This window comes from Pelobates fuscus, chromosome 8 (genome assembly GCF_036172605.1).
Source record: "Pelobates fuscus isolate aPelFus1 chromosome 8, aPelFus1.pri, whole genome shotgun sequence".
Classification (NCBI taxonomy): domain Eukaryota; kingdom Metazoa; phylum Chordata; class Amphibia; order Anura; family Pelobatidae; genus Pelobates; species Pelobates fuscus.
In genome coordinates, this window is record NC_086324.1 from 154,065,856 (window position 1) to 154,085,884 (window position 20,029).

General features: G+C 38.9%; 1 protein-coding gene across 3 annotated transcripts in view; it reads right to left on the reverse strand.

Moving 5' to 3' along the window:
* The window catches only part of CACNA1H (calcium voltage-gated channel subunit alpha1 H), a 200,608-nt gene extending 184,864 nt beyond the window's left edge, over positions 1 to 15,744 (reverse strand). For all 3 annotated transcript variants that reach the window (XM_063430446.1, XM_063430447.1, XM_063430445.1), the window contains exons 1-3: positions 15,638 to 15,744; positions 8,200 to 8,333; positions 3,280 to 3,377 (exon numbers count right to left, since the gene is read on the reverse strand). In XM_063430446.1, the coding sequence (XP_063286516.1) occupies positions 3,280 to 3,377; positions 8,200 to 8,333; positions 15,638 to 15,730 (325 nt within the window). In that variant the 5' untranslated portion in view covers positions 15,731 to 15,744. The remainder of the gene's footprint in view (positions 1 to 3,279; positions 3,378 to 8,199; positions 8,334 to 15,637) is intronic.
* Between the last annotated feature and the right edge of the window lie 4,285 nt (positions 15,745 to 20,029).

The following is a 20,029-nucleotide window of genomic DNA, read 5'->3' on the forward strand; positions in this document are numbered from 1 at the left end:
TCCTGTGAAAAATAACCCATTTTATCTTTTACAGCTACAACAGGATGGCACCCAAACCAATTTGGCAAAACATGTGTTTCCATGGAGACTTCTGCCACCTGAGTGATCTTATTGCTGTAACAAGTGATTAGGTACTTGGTGACATTGCTGTCAGTTGATCTTGGGTATAGCTAACAGCACCTGCCAGACAGAGTTGCTCTATCACTGCGCATTATGTGACAGAGCTAGGAAGAAAGGAGACAAACTGACACTTTATCCAGCCTTAAAGGGACACTCCAAGCTGGAGTACACGTGATGCAACGTAAGCAACAGTAACAAATTAAATTGAAGGTAAAAATAAAACGTGCTTACATCGAAAATTCCTGCGCCTGCTCTGGGCTTACAGTAAGCTCTTGTTAGGCGAGGAAGTGCCTCAGTCAATGACGATGCTCCTTTAACTATACCAGTGTTGAGATTTTTCTATTGGCAGTGCTTTATGGCCACAGCTAGGATGTTTGGAAACCTAAGCCATAAAGTGAAGTACACCACTGATTTTGGAGAATGAAGGGAAACTTTAAATAACAGAAGGGAAAGAAAATATGGGCTTCTAGATTACAACGAATGACTATTTGTAAAAAAAAAAAATGAGAGCGAAAGCGAGTACAGAATGTTTGAAAGAAATAGCTGAGCACGCATGCATGCACATTGCATTTCTTAACATTCGATTCCGTTACTCCCATCTCATGCTTTTTAGATTTCACACCCTTGTGAGCAACTAACCCCATTCTATCCGACTCCTACACCTTACTAGAGGTCATTTAATGCCTGGGCAAGCATTAGTTAATGCTGTCAGTGTAGGTGAGCACGTGCCTCTCAGCTCTCAGTTTACACAGGTAGATAGTCTATTTGAAACATATTTACAATCTAACTGAGCACAAATGTTACTTTTTGTTGTTTTCTTATGCACGTATGCAAGACTTCTGTTCTTGAGTTTAACTTTGTGCTGACTGGCATACAGCCAATATATTGATTGAATAACTTCAGGTAAGGCCCAGTATTATCGAACAATTGTTTGGCACTAATTTCAGGTGCTGAGCTTTCTGTTACATTTCTACTATTTGACATACTTAAAGCAGCTCTGTCATCGTCTGGTTTCATATTTTGTAAAGACCCCCGACAGTGACTGCTCCCCTGGGTGTCCGATGTCCTCTGGGTACAGCGGAAGGTGAGTTTTAGCCACTGTGATCTTTGTGTAGCTTTTTTTTCAGCTCCTGGTGCTTTATCTGCCAAAAGCTCATGTCAGTGTTGTACTCTTGTACATGTGCAAGAGTACAACATCGAGGTGTATGGTGAATCCCACAAGCCCTAGAGTCATTGCTGTAATGTCTGAGGAAATTACAAAACTTGATGTTGGTAGCTCTGCCCTCTGTCACGTTTTCTCCAAGCAAAGGATATATGCGAAGAGGAATATATAGCTCCCAATGTTGTCTCAGTATATCTTTTGAGCGCGTGGAATTTCAGTGAAATTTCAAAATTCCAACACAATCAATGTGTCACAATTTCCTAATGATCCAACACGCAGAGTGTAAAAGATAATAGACGAATGTAAACGTATAACGGTCCTTAGAGTGGCCGGGCTTTTACGCTTGTTTAATAGAGAATGGTCAGGGACATGCAGAGTCAGGGAAAACAGAAATCAAGACAGAGAAGTACAATAGTCAGGGATAACAGAATGGAGAATAGTCAGAATAGTAGATTTTAATATACTAGAAAACACACTGGAATTGCAAGCACTATTGGAAACCAGAAATGACCCTTAACCCTATGTAGCCTTTTTTATAATCTGTTTCTTTAACCATAAAGCATCATGACGTTGGCGCGCACATGCTGCGTCATAAAAGGGGGCGGAGCTACAGTGGCCGGCGGCAAAACCACTAAGGAGATAAGACTGATGAAACCCCCCCAGGCTGTGTCACATAAAGTAAGGTGACACAATGTGATTATTTCATAAAGATTTTATCTTTATGAAATACAAATTTTTTAATGAGTGGTAGAGGGTGACAGAGCCGCTTTAAAGCATTGAAAAAAAAACATATAATTAAATATCAGCAGAACGATTTAAACCAGACGCATTTTGGAAAAGGAAACAAACTAAACAACACCTGGAAATTGTTTGATTTCCATAAACAGGTATACTAAAAACAGCACAGCAGAGTCATTTTAATGTATAGATTTTTTTAAAAGCATCCAATGAGCTATCTCTGCAATTTTGGTTTCTTCAATGTTACTAATCCAGCGTCTTCCTCGCTGAGTGTTGTAACACTACACTTGCTAATTCCTGCTGTTTAAAGCTTTTCCTTCCTGTAAGATTATTATGTATTAAGTTACACCAACTGACCTGTAATATGCACCTTGTCTAACCCAGAACATCTGCACGTTATTAAGCAATGTCCCCCGTGGATGACTTAAGCCAAGTGAAGATGGTATTAACATGTGCCATTGAAGTCTTCTATTCCAGCTTCCTGATCTAGTCATTTAATTGGTTTGAGAGAATTTGCAGCTGGTCCCCTGCTATATGGATCTGGGGAACCACATCAGCTTTGTGCAGGCAACATTGTGTAGAACTTAATTATATTTCTAATGATCCTGATTAAAGCTCTACAGCGGGAAACCTCCAGCTATGTTTTCTTGAAATCCTGACAAAACATTAGCCTGAGTAAAGGATACATTGAAACGATCCCATTGGAGCTGAATGTTGAGCTGTAATCTCTTCTCCAGGAAGGATTGTATGACTTTCAGAGAATACGCGCGGTGTTGTGGGGGTCTTTACAATGTCTCTCTCAATCACGGATTTCCATTAAAAGAAAAGAATGGCTGCTAAATATTTTCATACAAATACTTGTTTCTTTTTCTGATTCCTCCATGTTTCCTGCGAACTAGGGACGGTCTGGTTATTGAGATTAATAGCATTTGGCTATGAATATTTTTTTTTTTTTTTTTGGTGGCGGGGTCCCTCAGAAATGCGCCATGGTTATCCAGGCATTTCATCCGAAGAAGACAAATCTCACACATGATGCTTGTAGGAACTGGAGGCATGTGGGGGCTTATTAAGGTTAGGACTGCACTGCTATAGCCTTTATATAAAAAAAATAAAAAAATTAAAGTCTGTATTTTTAGTTATATATGTATCTGTATACAAACACTCTTATTGATCGAGTACCTACGGCTGATATCTGATACGCATGCTTTCAATGCCTACACAAACACACACAGTCATTTTATCAGTAACATTGAACTTACTTGGAACCCTGTTAATGGCTCTAAGTGGCCTTAAAACACGAACAGTGCGGATGGCAGACAGGCTGACATTGTGTCCATCAAGAGAATACTCCATCATCCTAAAAAAAAAGTAATAGATGCAGGTTTTCTTTTATTGACATATCAAAAAATACATAAAGACAAACAATTGATCAATAAACGCTTTATATGACTTCTTATCCTTACAATAAACCTTGCAGTGACCAGCAGACCTGGTAACATTCTAAATTACAAAAAGAGTTTCATCATAAGAAAGTTGTTAGAGAGGCCTTCCCCCGTTCTTTAAATGGGTAGAGTGCATTTAGTTCTGCTACTTGTAGCTTATTCTTTGACCATTGTTCTGTATTCCCCTAATTCCAACTCAAGTTACATTTTTGTTTTGCCCACAACACTCTTCTGACCTCAAAGGAAAGGAAACATCCGGTATGTGGCCCAACAATCTTTTCATGTCTCGTGACTAACAATTACCATAAAATACATAAAATGTACTATAAACGCTGTATGCAGAGACAACTCTTTGGTTGGGTACATCAAGTTTAACCGACATAAAGCGAGATACTAATCTAATTATACAGTGTAACAGGTGGTGACTCCACTCGTGAGGACTGCATGTGATATAATTGAATCTATCATACCATACTTTAGCACGGATTCGTTTTAGTAACAATCAATTATATATTCACTGTATCCTCTTATACCAGTGCTGCAAATAATTTGGCATATGAAACAAATGAAACAGATAATGACAAAAATTGTATAGAAACCGATAGCTGAATCTGATCGAACGCATTGTCCTCTTTTCAGATTTTTTCTTTTTTGTTTTTTTTCCATAAATTTTTGCAATTGTCCTGTTGTTATTTTCTATCTCGGCTACTAGCAGAACATGCCTTTGTTGTCTGAGATCTTAACCAACTGAGAAGAATAGTTCTGATTTCCATCGCTCAGTTTGTTCTTCCAAACAAAATGAGGAGCTCTATTATTACTTTTTTTTTTCTTCTTCAGGAATCCTTGTTTGTGTTTCTCAAATTAAGGAGCAAAAAGAGCTCCCTAAATTATTTTTTCTTTCTTCTTCTTTGACAGACAAAGATAACACCGATAAACCATTATGCTTGCTAGGGGACCTGTCACTCTCGGGAGATTTATTGACGAGTGAGGCCTGGAAAGGAAAAGGTTGTCAATGATTGCTGGAACAACCTAATAACTGGTCAAAATTCTCATGATTTACTAATACATTCATGTAAAAGGCCCTATCCCCACCGCCTGGCTCAGACACTGCCCCTTTGTGAAGATCTACAGTTGTAAAAACTAGAAATTGATGGAGCTTCAGTTCACTGATCCTCCACTATACCATATCCTCTGTTTCAAAAAAATTATGGAGACTGTCAATTCAGTGAGAGTTTTAATGTGATGGCAATTCTTAATTGGGGAAGCAATTTAGTGTTGCACTCCTCACTTCCTGTTGTGCTTCTCAGTAGCTCCCTGCATAGTAAATGTATCATCTGCATGCTCCATCAAAACAAAATAATAATTCCACTCGTCAAACATTTTTAATGTCCCAAGTTCTAAATGAAGTCTTTATAAGACTTAAAATGTTACATTTTAAATCATGAACTTTGCTTTTTAACCATAGCATTTTTTGAACCCACTCTGCACTTGAACAGTTCCCATCTCTCCAATGTGAAAAAAAGGTTTAAAAAGATCCCCAGATGTCATTGAATTATTCCTCCCATGGGGATTTTTCCAGTGTCAACACCGGCAAAGCATCATGGTTCTACAACATCTGGGGACCTGCTTTTGGTCATCTATGAGTTAACCAGAACGATACTTCATGGACGATTCTGTTTTTATCCCCGAGCTGAAAGACATAAAAAAAAAAAAAAAAACTGGCACAGAGAGACCTGAAGGTCTCTAAAAACATTTTCCTCTCTCTGAGATTGGTCTCGATCAGAGGTATGAAGGAGGAAGCCACATTGTTGGCACAAATTGTCTATAATGCTGTAGCTTGCCAGGTCTGATGTCTGGCAAAACAACTTTCTGAAGCTAGTATAAATTACAAGTAATAAAAAGTCTAATGGGCTGCACTAATTTGTTGTGAAGGAATTAGTCATTTTTATTTTGATATAAGCTCACAGCTGCTTAGTCACAATGCAAAGACCTCCTCTCTTTTTTTTATTTTGTGTGTTAATTCCTCCTGTAAACTCCGAGGAACATTCTGATTACCATAAGAGGAGAAGAAGCATGACTCTGCCAGAACAAAACAGCATCTCATGACCAACAAGTAGACTCTAGCATGCGTTGTAGCTAGAGTCCCGCTGCACCTCGGATATAATCATTTAGAGAGAAGGCAAAATTAAAAATAAGTAGGATGTGTTTACTTAAATCCCATGCCCAGTTTAATGGGGACTATCCTTAAATTTACTTACATTGTGTCCATACATTTTTAATTATGACATTAGCAGTCCTCCAGTCACAGCCATTCTTAGACCTTAAAGGTTAACCTTGGTGCTACAGATGTTTGAAGACCACATTTCTCATGATGGTCGTTTCGCTATAATTTCGGTATGACAATTAACAGTCGTATTCTAGCCACCTGTTTTTCACATTTGCCTTTCAATCTACCGGATGGCGTGGAACATAAAATATCTAAAAGTCTATCCTTTGAGAGGATTCCTTCTTTACTGGCATAGACCACATGGAAAGTGGTTACAGTCCATGCAGTACTTGTGGTCAGTGCTCTTTCTCCGTACACTTATATAGTTTTCTACCACCATTATTCTTTATATTGAATCATTCTTTTAGTACGTCTCGAGCGTCTTGTTTGTTTATCAGACCACAGATAAGTTAGTATAATCCATTCCTATTCACAAAGTATATTAAAAATATCATCGTCTTTATTCCACAATTAAAGGAAAGGTTTCTTTTGATACTTGCGAAACACATATTTGTTGTCTTTTTCTTGAAGATTATGCTCATGAAAATTCAAACTGTTTTGACAGTCATGGGTGAATTGACAGTCATCGACATGAGTCATCTTGACAATCTTTTAACGTTCTTGCTTCTACTTTGCAGGAATTTTTGTATTTCTACTGCTTTTCATTTTTTTTTTTGCCTTTTTTTTCCTACTGAAAATTCCCATGAAACCTTATTGAGCGAATTTCCACCTGACTGACAGTTATGGGTGCAACAAATTACTTTCGCGAAAGCTGTCAGGCAGACAGAAGAGGCCAATTTTGGTATGAATCGCGGTCAAAATACAGAAATGTACAGTTTTGTGACCATTTTCTATGTTTGTAGAGAGCATCAGGGATGTTTGCATTTTAGATATTGATTGCTTTTTTTCCCCCTTTTGTTAAAATACATTGACCATCTCTACCACAAACAAGCATATACCATAACAATATATTAAATGCAACCAAATGGAACCATTTGATAGCTGCACCGGCCACAAAGGTGCGTACACACACCTAACCTCTTTGAAGTCCCAGAAGTTTACTGTTATTTAAATTCTGACCTTCCTGCATCAATTTCAAAGCCTGGAAAGTGTTTTGGGGGATATCTTTTGCTCTCCATCAAAGATAGGGCAGTGGAGAGAGGGAGTTTAAAATTACAACGTGCGCAGGTAAGTTTTCCAGTACATTTCAGGGTAAATGCCGTTTTTAACAACTTGGACATTACAATAATAAGTGGCTTGTTTTCTTCAATAAGTGGACTTTGAATTAATGGAGCTATTACCAGACTGTGCAGATAAGCAGGGAGTAGAAAACGAAATGAATACCTGCCTTCTATTTGTCCTATTCAGTTTGCTTAAGTGAGCTGATTACACTAATAAGAGAAGAATCAGGCAGGAGACTGCAGATAGGAACAAAATGCAAATATACTCTGTTACCACATTACAGCTCTGCTTCAGGCACCACAGCTCTCCAAAAGACAAGACGAATTTCCTCGCCATAAGCGTGCAGCTGCCCTCTCTATCAGTCATACTTGGGGCTTATTTACAAAAAAATTGCTGCAGCTAGTGGATATCCAGGTGGAAATATCCAAGCCAAAAATAGCAAAATAGAAACAAAATTTCCAATTTGGCAGTGTAAGAAATATTTTTTCCAACGGTAATTGCTTTTATCTGATCATTACAGCTAAGTAATAAACTCATTATCTCACACTGTAGTGGATAATCGCTACTGCCCCGATTTTTCTTTTTATACAGGGGTCATTTTGCAGTTTTGCCTCTGAAAGGATGTTACCCACTTTGTATACTTTTTGACGTTGTCTTTTATTAGATGAGCATGTTAACACTAAATCCAGCTTGATTTCCAGTTACTAATACTCCTATCACTCTCAGACAGATGATGAGAATTACAATGCATACACTTTTAAATCCCATACATTCTATACTAACATGAGCGGTCTCCTAGCCCTAAGTACCCCCAATCTTAAACAGCAGATTTTGATTTTGACAAAGAATCCAGAGCTAAAAGTGATATTGAGGGATATGTCACTGGGCTGGGATTTGGCTTTATGGGATACAGAATATGTGTTAAAAGATACTGGGCAGATTGCAACAATAAAAATTGAGAGCATGTATTAAGTTTTCACAGTTTTCCCAAATATGTATTGGAGATTTCATTTGTTCTCCTCCAGTTCTTTTCGGACTGCAACTCCCATCATTGGGCTATAGTTGGCAGAGAATAATGAGAAATGCAGTCCAGTAACAGTAACATCTGACACCCCTGATACAAACAGCGTGAAACATATGGAGTGGCTCAAAGATCTAAGATCTTTTTCTCAGAATGAAAAAAAAAATGTTCTTTTGTTGCCAAAGTATAACATCACAACAACAAGTGTACATTTCTCACTGTCAAACGGGGGCCGCAGGAAACTCCGCTGACTAGTTGTGTTGCTTACCCTGCCATGACAATGAAAAAATCCAGCCTGTTCCACGTGTCTCCTAAATAACACTTCTGCCCGAAGATGCCGAGCGCGATCATCTTAATAACCATTTCCACCGCAAAGAAAGCAAAGATGAAGCCATCAAACGCCTGTATCAGAAGAGAGAGAGAGGAGAAACACTTACAATGTATCCATGTTGTTGTCAGATTTTAAACACAATAGGGAATAAATATTTTTTTACGGATTTTGTATTTTTGATAAGAGAAACAACTTCTAAGTAATTCCCCCCCCCCCCCCCCCCCCCCCCCCACATTGTACTCTTAAAGGGACCCTGTAGGAACAGTAACCATCTTATTGAAATGGTTATAGTGTCTGGAGTCCCCTGGCACCATCCTTCCATTCAGCATTAAACCGTTATTAATGTCTATAATGATTATTAGAGTCCTCCATCTAGTTTGAGAAAGCATAAACCTGAGCAGCAATGGGTGACTGTGATTGGTTGAGAGTATCAGCTGACCGCTTTCAGCCTATCACTGTTGCTCATTGCTGGTATGAATTGGTATGGCTAGAAGGAAGTGCGTAATCTCTGCCTTAGCCACACTTCCAGTGGTGGGCCGGCCTGTGGGGGGCTAGGGACTTTCAATCAGTGTTAAACTGCTTGAAAATGGTTTAAAACTGAATGGAGGGCCAGTGCCAGGGGATTCTAGGGACTATAACCAATTCAATGAGCTGAAATGGTTATAGTGTCTACAGTGTCCCTTTAAACTCCAATCTGCACCTTTTTGTTAAAGACCATTACAGACACAACCATATCTGCTTAGCATCACACATCAAGGGTCATGACATAAAAATAGAAATAAAATGCATGCATCACATATTCCTAAAGGGATCTTTTTTATATATTTATTTCAGACTCCTAATTCTGTAATTTTTTTTGTTCTTTATAGAAACTTAAAGACAATATTATGTTAAGACAAAATTGCGCGCGCATTCAAGCTGTCAATAGGAAAGCATTTTTCAATGTTTTCCTATGGACGCTCTGCGTGATGGAGGCATACTATGCCTTCAGCGTCGCAGATGCGCCTCTAGTCGATGTCCAGAAGACAGCCACTAGAGGCTGGATTAACCCCAAATGTAAACATAGCAGTTTCTCTGAAACTGCTATGTTTGCATCTGAAGGGTTAAAGCCTGAGGGACATTGCACCCAAAACCACTTCATTGAACTGAAGCAGTCTGGGTGACTATAGTGTCCCTTTAATTTAAAACGCTTAGGTAAAAATAATAAATGGAGTCAAAAAATTCAGGGAGGCAGTGGCGGAAATATATATATTATTCCCTTAACAATCTTAGACAATGAACAGTGTGCCTGGGATGTCCATATTGAGTACCATTTTGCACAATATGGAATTTATCATTTAATATTGTATAGGGTCTTTTTTGCCTACTTATACAAGCATTAAATGTGGGATTTACCAGTTGAAATACCCGATCAAACCTCTGAGCTGCAGGCATGATTCGAAGAAAGGCCAATGTAGACTTTTATTCATTCAAGATCAATAAAATGAGAACCAGTAAGTGTAATGATAACATATTCAAGGGACACTGTAGGCACCAGAACCACTACCAGCCAGGGCCGGTGCAAGGATTTCTGCCACTCTACGCAAAGATCCATTTTGCCATCCCCTCATGTCACCCACTCACTGACAGACACACACTGGCAGACACACACACTCACTGAGATACACATACAGACACAGAAACTCACTGACAGACATACACCCACTCACTGAGAAACACAAAGACACTCACTGACAGACATATACTCACTCACTGAAAGACACATACAGAGACAGACACTCACTGACATACACTCACTCACTGACAGGCACTCACTGACATACATACACTCACTGAAAAACATACACACAGGTAGATACCCACTTATAGACACACACACACAGACACACTGACAATCAAACACTTACACACTCACTGACAGACACACACAAACACACACAGACACTCACTGACAGACATACACTCACTCACTGACAGACATACACTCACTGACATACATACACTCACTCACTGACAGACACACACACACACAGAGACAGACACTCACTGACATACATACACTCACTGACTGACACACACACAGGCAGACACTCACTGACAGACACACACACACTGACAATTAAAAACTTACACACTCACTGACAGACAGACATAAACACACACACACAGACACTCACTGACAGACAGACATACACTCACTCACTGACAGACACACACACAGGCAGACACTCATTGACAGACACACACACACTGACAGTCACTCACTGACACACAGACTCAGACATCCAGCCTCCCTACCTCCCTAGGGTCCAGTGTGGGGCAGCTCCTCACTCCTCCAGCACGCTATTTAGTATGCCTGAGTCAGAATGACGTCCTTTTCCGGCTCCCGGTATCATAGAGGGCGCGTGAGGGAGGAGTAGGGAGCTGCAAGAAGAGCCTCCCTCGCCGCCTACACTGCCGCTGCCTGCCTCCTCTCCTCCGGCATTTAATCGTCAGATCAAGCACCTGCCATATGGGTAAGCTGGTGCCTGCTCTGCCTTACTGAAGGACAGGGCTCCTCTCAGTGCCCCCATTGTCGGGCGCTTGGAGAATCGGCCGGCGCTGGGGAGGGGGAGGCTCAAGAGCCGCTTGCCCGGCGCTTCAGCCCTGGACAGGGGAAGCCCGCCAGGAAATATCACGGTGGGCACCCCCAGCAGGCCAGCGCCCTAGGCGAATGCCAAGTTCGCCTAATGGTTGCGCTGGCCCTGACTACAGCTTAATAAGCTTAATTAAGAGCTTCTCCTAGAGAAAAGTCAGTTTTTACACTGCTGCTAAACACAATGCCTAGTGGCTTTCACTCAAAGAGACACTAGAGGGGCTTCCTAAGTTTGTCATGCAATCAACGTTCAACTTCACCACACTCCCCATAGAGTTGGGGAGCACAGCGATTGTCGTGCATGGATGGACCTTCTATGGAGTGTCATCAGTGACAAATATTGCATCACTGGGACACCCAAAACCTGGTTGAGTTAGCCTGGCTGACAGACAGTCTTCTGGCTGGTCCCCTTCTCGCAGAGCGCAATGATCTAATTATGTGTTCGTGCTGTGCTGTGATGTGTTCAAGCCCAATGATCTAATGATGCGTTCGTGCTGTGCTAGTGGGACACTAGTAAACTAAATCGGAAAGGTGGGACAGGACCCTGAAAGCGGGTCTGTTGCCATGCAAGTCCGAGGAACCATGGGAAGAAAGTTAAGTAAAACTGCTTTTTATTTCAGCCAGAACCTATAAAGATATTATAACATTATAGCTTAAGGAATACATGTTTGTCTTCTTAACACTGTAGTGTTTCTTTAAAGAAACACTATAGCGTTAGGAATACAAACCTGTGTTCCTACCACTACAGTGTCCTTGTTGAATATTTTGCTTAAGTCTCCCCCACCAACATTTTTCTGAGAAAAAAAAAGGATTTTATTTAACGGTTCTCCAGCGCCGAGACTCCTTCGCTGTTCCGCCCATGCCACCTGCCTCGACGTCATTCGTCTCTCTCTGTGCTGGCTATTCCTTACAGAGGAACATTGTAGACTGATGCGTGTGGTAAACACCGCACACGTATCCAATGCTTCTAATAGGAAAGCAATTAATAAAATGCTTTTCTATGAGCTGCAAAGTTAGGTGACCGAGTATTACTTGGTCAGTGCAAGAGAAGCACCTCTAGTGGTTGTCAGGAAGATGAAGTGGTCTGGGTGACTTTAGTGGTCCTTTAATCTTTTTTCATGATAATCACTAAAGTGTGGAATGCCAAGAATTTAAAGTGAATTCAAAGTGAATTTCAAATTTTAGGTTACAATAGCTAAACAAGAAAAACAAATCAGGCAGGTTTTCAGTTGAGCTATTTTGGCCTCAAATTTGGAACTCACACTAAATTCTAGGGAGTACATACTATAGTACATAAGCCAGAACATGTCATATGAAAGAGTTAATTTACTGCTGATTTGGTTTACAATTTAAAAGTGTGCACTCAAGCACTCTGAATTGCCTTGGGGGGAAAAAACACTTTATAAAAAATAGATTATTATTACTAATTTATTTTGTACGCACAGAAGGCTTGTATTATAACATTCCTCTCGCTTGCAATCATTGCTCTACTGTAACAATACAGCGTAGAAAAAGATAATGTTAACAACAATATATTGTCGGTCAAATAATTTTTTTTTTTGTATAAACAGTTGACAAGTAGATAAAAGTATTAAACTGCAGCTGTCCTCTAAATATGAAATGAAAAGGCTTTGCACAATATACACTTTGATTTTGTGTCCCCCTGAGTGATATGTACTTCATGAAAGCAAATTAAAATTGTCTACCTTGTGATAATCAAATTACTAAAACGTTTATTGTTTAAGCCACCAAAAAGGGAGCTTATGTGGGAGCATTTAAGGGTGTGAAATGCGTTGGTCTCTATCTCCTCCACTTTATTGCTTGTCTCAGAGTGCTCTGTATGTTTCAATAAAGTTTTTTTCTACAACAACACCAACTGCATGATATTCATGTTGGTGTGAGGCATCCATTGTATGTTGAATATATACATAAATATGTAGTTGTGACTTTCATCATCCTCTTTCCTACGACACATAAAGCCCAAGTATAAATATATATATTGTAATAATTATCTATAACCCAGTTAAGAGCATTCATTGTTAAAATCCCTGCAACCTCACACTTACTCACTAATAAGACTGGTATGATAAACAGACAATGAAAGCGTTATAATAACATGCTTTATAATAGCTTGCTCGATAATGAGCACCATTAAAAACAGCCAAAATGATGGGCACTACCAGTCCCTTAGATATTCCATTTAATAATTCAAATTCGCTCAGTGGATTAGTGTATTTTCGCACTGTTGCCCATATATGTTGTGAAAATGTGAGGCCTACAGTTGAGTGGATATTTGGGTCAGAAAGATTAATCCTCTATATTCCAATCAAGCTCTAGCACTGTCTTGGACAGAAAATAAGGGATGGAAGCAACTTGTTGTAACAACGCTGGCCTTGCTATATTTTTCTTGTCGTACAGATGCCCTGAATGATACATTAGAGCTTTCTAACTATTGCCAAGGTATCTAAGGAAAATACCAGTAACAGCCATATGTTTCGTGATAACAATATTTAGCGATGATAGCTGTCATAATTACTGCTGCTTGTGTGAACTTCAATCTTTCTAAAAGCCATTGCCAATAAACAAGCTTTGGAAGTGATAGGAACAGCAGTTCTGTTGCCAGAAGTCCCATCTCCCTTTGTCCTATACGCATTGTGTATTTTCCGAAGGAATATATTGAGCCGGGACAAGAGTTTGACAACAGCCAAGAACGTGCGCAGGGAAATGGAGATGGAACGTGTTAACAATCTGAAATAAGTATAGAGATTCATTGACAAGTTAATTGACTTTGGATGTGACCCCTTGAGCAGTAAATATACACTAGTAGCCGAGGAAATTAACTTCCTAACCACTCGAATAGATTAGATGACTGACTTGTAGGAGACAGATCCAAACAAGTGATTCGCTCACACTTACAGTTACATAGTAAGTTTTCTTTTTGCAAAGAATTTACATTTAAAAAATTTTTTAGCCCAATTGCATAACTAGAAAAAAAATTACTTTATAAAGAAAGTGCCGGCTTTGAGATGTTCAATCCTGGACGAACGTACACAGTTGTAATAAGCCGACTTGTTAAAACGTTATAATTTTGTAGCTTTCTAAGGGCTGAGTAGATAAAGGTATAGAGTTTGCTTGGGGTCCAGGGTTTAAAAACTCTGAAGGACTCCCACAAATAGGTGACCGTGACATGTTTTGATGTTCAGAACAGAAATGAAGATGTAAAAAGTCCTCATTATCATGCCTCTAGCAGAACTTCCTGATGGCATCACAACCACACACAAAGCTGAAGAAGTTATGTTGGGAGTGGATTCGGGTGACAAGCTGGGCACCTGTCACCTGAATTAATATATGACAGCAAAATATTGTAATTTATTAAAATGGGTATTAATTCAATTGTGAAAATTTAGTTTTACCTCTTTATAGATCAACAATAAGACCCAATTTTGAACATGCCATGCAATTTTGGGCATGAGTTCCTTTTTTGGAATCTGTGCAGACAGGGTAAACCATTTATTAGGGGACCACATAACTTATTTTAATTTATTTATTTAAGTTCTAAAGGCTAGAAAATATATTTCTTTACTTTAGAAAAAATTTGCCTCGGAGGAAATAAGATAACATCACGGAAATATGTACAGGGTCAAACAGCTCTTTGGTAGCCTGTTCATTAACAGGACTTTACAAAGAACTAGAATCAGCTGAGACTTCAAAAAAGGAGTTTGCCTACAGCAGAAGGAATAGTCCTTTCAAATAAGAATAATGAAGTTGTAAAATTCTCTACCTGAAAAGGTTGATTTATCGGTTTCTTTAGATAGCTTAAGAAAAGGGTCTGGATTTTTTTTTTTTAAACACAATTAAATGGTTTAATAGTTAAAATGCTTAATAACGGGGAATTGATCCAAGGCCAAATGTCTTTTAATTTTCTCGCACAATTGGAAAATCATAAATAATAACAGTATATAGAATGGCTTTTATACTTTATCAATTAACACAAAGACATTTCAGGTAACAGCTCCGATCTTTGTTCTACAAATGAGGAAATTGTAAATATCTTTTCCATGCCAGGCGAGTCAATGATAGGTGACACTTGCTGGGAATATGCTATCTTTTTTTCCAAAACTGTCAGAGCGATTTTGCAATTCATTGCACGGCTCACTACACTTTAATAATATATAACATGTTCTATTTTGGTGTGGAATTAAAATATAAATTGAGCTCCCTGAAGAATTATGGCAGAGTGGAACATTCATATGAGTTGTTTTGATAGTAAGCAGATACAGTATTCCCAAGGTAGACACCTGATTAAGGAGCAATATACCAAGTGTGATCTTTCCATTGATAATATAGTTTAACTCAAGATGATTCTGGCCAGTTCACAGTCGTAGGTGGTAAATTAGAAATTTACCCGAACATAGACGAATGCAGCAGAGCAGGGAATCCCTCTAATCCCACGATGGCTCGCACTTACCCCCAAGCTAGAGAGCTGGTCGTAAGTGCGAGCTGTCGTAAAACAGGTAGATCGTAAAATGAGGACCACCTGTATACACATTTACGTAGACACTTTAATCAGTAAACAAGGGTATGGTTGAGGGTGAACGTTTAGAGAAAGAGAGGGCAGGTATGGGTGTTAGAGGGTGTTTGGAGAAAGAGAGCAAAAATAATAATACGTAAATTAAGTGAAGAAAGAAGGGGTAGAGACTTTTTGTAAGGGTTTTGAAAGGCCCCATCAGGCACACCTACCTCTAGTATGGTGCATCGTTCTGACTCGCAGTTGACATCTTCGCACGGTTGAAACATCCCTAGAGTCACACAGTTCAGTAGAATGACCAGCATGCTGATATGCTCGAACCATGTACAGGACACGAGTTAAGGAAAATGTTTTTACAGTATGAGAAAAAAAAAAAACACAACAGAGAAAATGCAATAAAAATATAAAATGTATCCACATCCCATGCACATAATTATTGGACTATATCTCACAAGTAACAGATTCCAATAAGCAATTCCAGTAATTCTAGTGATGGCTAACTTGGCCACTGCAGATGTCAGTGGACTTCATTTCCCATGATAACCAACCAGCCTTTATACCCACCAACACCTTCAGGATCAACGTTGGACCTCATTGGCATGCTGCTGCAATACCTGTATCATATAAAAACGTCCACTGTTTGTAGATCAAACGCATTACCTGAACTCATTCCAATTCTATCGATCAATGACAATACAAGGCAAGGCAAGTAGCTTTTATTAGGGTTATTCACTACTGTGAATTGTTGTGATTTCCAAATGATATCAAAGAAAATGTCAAATCTTAGAGCCAAAATAACCAAACCAAAAGCAGATCTGACTTGGAGATTTTTATTTGTTTACATTTTGGCTTTTTTTGCTCACAATTGAAAATTCACTTTGGTTTCATGACACTTCACATCACAGTGAATAACCCCGTGTGCACCATCACAATCTATAACTTTGTAAATCTCTGTGAACTTGAAAGTTTTCCCATTAATAAGAAGACCCAGAGAATCCAACCATTAGCTCTCAAATGTAGAGTATCTGCCCAATGCATCCTGATTACCTGTGTTTTCATTATAAGAATCTCCCAGTTGTCCCTGGTACTCAGATTATTTGTCCAGATAATGTGCCCATGGCCAAGAAACCTGGTGTATGTGCCCAGTCACCTTGATATTCATCTCATTCCCACCTAATAACAGCATGCCTCTTCCACCTGATAGAAGCATTCACGCTAAGTGCCCAACCTACCTTTTTGAGACTTAACCTACTTACCACAAGACTAATGAAGATCATTCCGTTAACAATGAGCCCCTATCCCTAAGGATTTACACATGCTATCTAAGAATCTGCCACACGACTCAGTCTCTGCTCTATCATTTTATGTGTATTATATAACTCCCAAGTTTCTCTATTTAGGAGGTACAGTACCTATTTTGGGTCCAAATCCCTCCATATTGTTGGTGTATAAGCAATAATTCTCACATAATATTCTGAATTACATTGTACTTGCACAAGTTGTTATTATTAAGTCACCTGAAGTCTCTCAGACCAGCCCAGTCCCTGGCCACAACGCCACTCACACCCGTATAATTAAAGTGCCTCTCTTTGCACATTTGAAATGTTGAGAGGTGTGTTATTGTCCATCTATTATACACCTTAAAGGGCTAGCTACGGGCATTGAAAATTTCTGCCATTTAATATAACAATGCCCAGAGTCTCTGGCACATCAAGAGAATTAAATCCAGTACATCGTGTTGTCATATTAACCGTTTTTTTTATACAATATTCTTCTGCAAAGAGGAAATCATACATATACACACAAGGGGGGGATATCCCTCAAAAAATAAATAGAAATTAAACATCAGAGCATGTTTTCTGATCAAAGAACATAAATGTTTAGATCATATTCTGCAACTCAAAGAGTTACTTTACAGAGACTCAAGTCCATGTGATTTAAACCACAGCCGGAATAGAATTTAGAACTCGAATGTTTTCTAGGATTTTATATTTGCAGCTGCAAAGACAAAGTCCTCATACAAATATGTTAGACTGATAGATTTATAAGTATTACACAGTGAGCTAACAGTGGGTTAATGGCTGAGACACAAAATTAAGACAATATTAGCTGAGCTATAGCTCTTCATTTAACTTTGCTCTCTCTGTGTGTCTGTCCGTCTATTCATCTGTATACCTGTCTGTCAGCACAGAAAGAGCGTAGGGAGAAAACAAGAAACAGAAACAAGTTATTGCAATTCACACCACATTTAAAATCACTTAACTATTTGTTGATCACTCGGGTAGGGACAGGTTTTTCCAAAAGATAAATGTGGAGAAAGTGCTTAGTCTTTGAGCATCAAGACAAGGGAACAGGGTTAAATTTGCTCCCAGGAGTTCACGTATCTGTTCTCGCTCTGCCTCAGAGTACAGATGTAAATTTTACTCTTGGATTAAGACCAGGTGTCCTCCTTTTTGAACATTTGAATCTCACAAAGGCAGACTGTCCTGATCCCTTTTCAAAGCAAAATAAAATACAGTTTTGTTTTTCATTTTTACCAGACTTGTGGCTGCCAATGTGAGCTGCACTTTCATGAAACGCGATGGGACAAATGAAAAGGTAAAATAGAACAAAGCGTGTTTTTTGTCAAAACATTGAACGCTAAGACTTTGCAAAGACACGGCAACTTTGAAGGATAAAATCTGGAATATTGTCCTGATGAGACATATTTTTACATTCAATAAAATGTTCTCTAGTACCTAGTGGCACTGGTTGTTAATTACATCTGGTGGGCTGAAAATAGCTGGAATGAAGGCAAAATGTGGGGATTCTTGGTGGGATGAATTGGGTCTTGCCATCAGAACTCTCTAATAATGTCAGACTTTTGAAACCAAAATGATAAATTCCATTATTTATTTAGGTTTTCAATTACATACTGGGGTACCGCCATTACAATACTCCTCTAAATTATCCTCATTTTGTTGACGACGGAAGGAGGAAAGTGTGAGATAATTTTGCTAAAAATGAAGCCTCGGTTGGAGACCTAACCACTAACTTATCGCACCAGAACTTTCCTCTCCACCTGTTACATATCTAATTAAGTCTATTACCAAGAAAGTTATTAGCGTAAGTATTGTATACATGAACACTGACTTTGTATAAATTAAACTTTGCCAAAAAATTATATATTAATCTTATTCAAAATGATTGGACAAACAATCTTTCCTAGTCAGTTTTGTTTTAAGTGTGGCTGTTTTGGTCTGTGTTAAACCATTAAAATCAATGGCAACTGCGTTTTTTCCCCCTAATATTTATCACTCATGTAGAAAAGATATAAGATATCAACAGGAAAATGGTAAGACACAGCTCGCCATTACATCAATTCTGCCAGTTTCTTTGCCCTAAAATTGTAAAAGTTTTTTTAATTCATGACAATACACTTTATTGAATAAGCCTGAGAATGTAAGATGAAACAGCAATACAGGATATAAAATATTCACTGCAGATAAGGATGCCTGCAAGGTACAAACTTTTTAATCTATGAAGTCCAATCCGTGTGCTAAATTCCATGGTTAAAACACAGGCAGCCTTTCTTACAAAACAACATTCCTTAGTCACCATTGCAGCACTGCAATAGTAAATAAATGGGCGAATCTCTCAGATCTTGTGTATTATGAAGCCAAGAAAATGTAGGGAATCTGAACACGATGTGTCTCCTGTGCCTGCCCATAAAACTGTGTTTAACATATTAAAAGCCATCCTTGGTTTACGAAGACGATGAAACAAAGACCAGAACCCAGGCTATCACGCCGGGCCATCTATCCATAAACATCTTTGTAGAACGCAGGTAGTTGATATCTTGTTGAGAGAGCACATTTGTTTATATCTCCTTCCCCATCATTCTTCTCTCCTAAAAGATGGACTCAAATGGCAGATTAGTCACAAGTCGGGAATTCTACAGCCCTAAACCATCTCCTCTTGACTTCTACCAAATTTATCTGAAGCCTCGAATTTTCAACTCTTGGAAGAAAAGCAACTATCATAAAAAAATGGGGTTGACAGACAAATTTACTATTGCAGAGTAGAGAAAGCATCTGAAAATATCCTATGATCCAAGGTGAAACACTGATCACAGTGCAGTCATGGCCAAACAATGAATTATGTTCTCCTACTGGAATGGAGACATATGTAGGAACAGAAGGAAAAGGGGAGACAGATTGCCCCAGAAATATTTAATGGGAAAAGCAGGTCGGAGACCTGTAGCCAGCCTGCGTCTAATGTCATTGTGGCCAGGCTGTTCTTTGTTTAATGAATAGATGGGCAACAGCCTGCAGTATTTGCATACAGCTACATGGTATTAACGAGGTATTCAATTGACTTGTCTTAATTGGTTGCAACTGAACAGCAATTTGCTACATTTGTCCTGTTTCCAACTTGTAGTCATTATGTTACCACTAAAGAAGGCTATTCATATTCTCTTCTTATGGGGATAGGAACTGGACCGTCTCAGATAGAACCTTGTGGAAAAAGAATGGTTCTTGCCCATAAACTGAAGAAGGCAGGACAAAAAGTGGAAACTGACCAAAGTCTGGGTTAATCCACTAAGAGACCATAATAATGTGGAG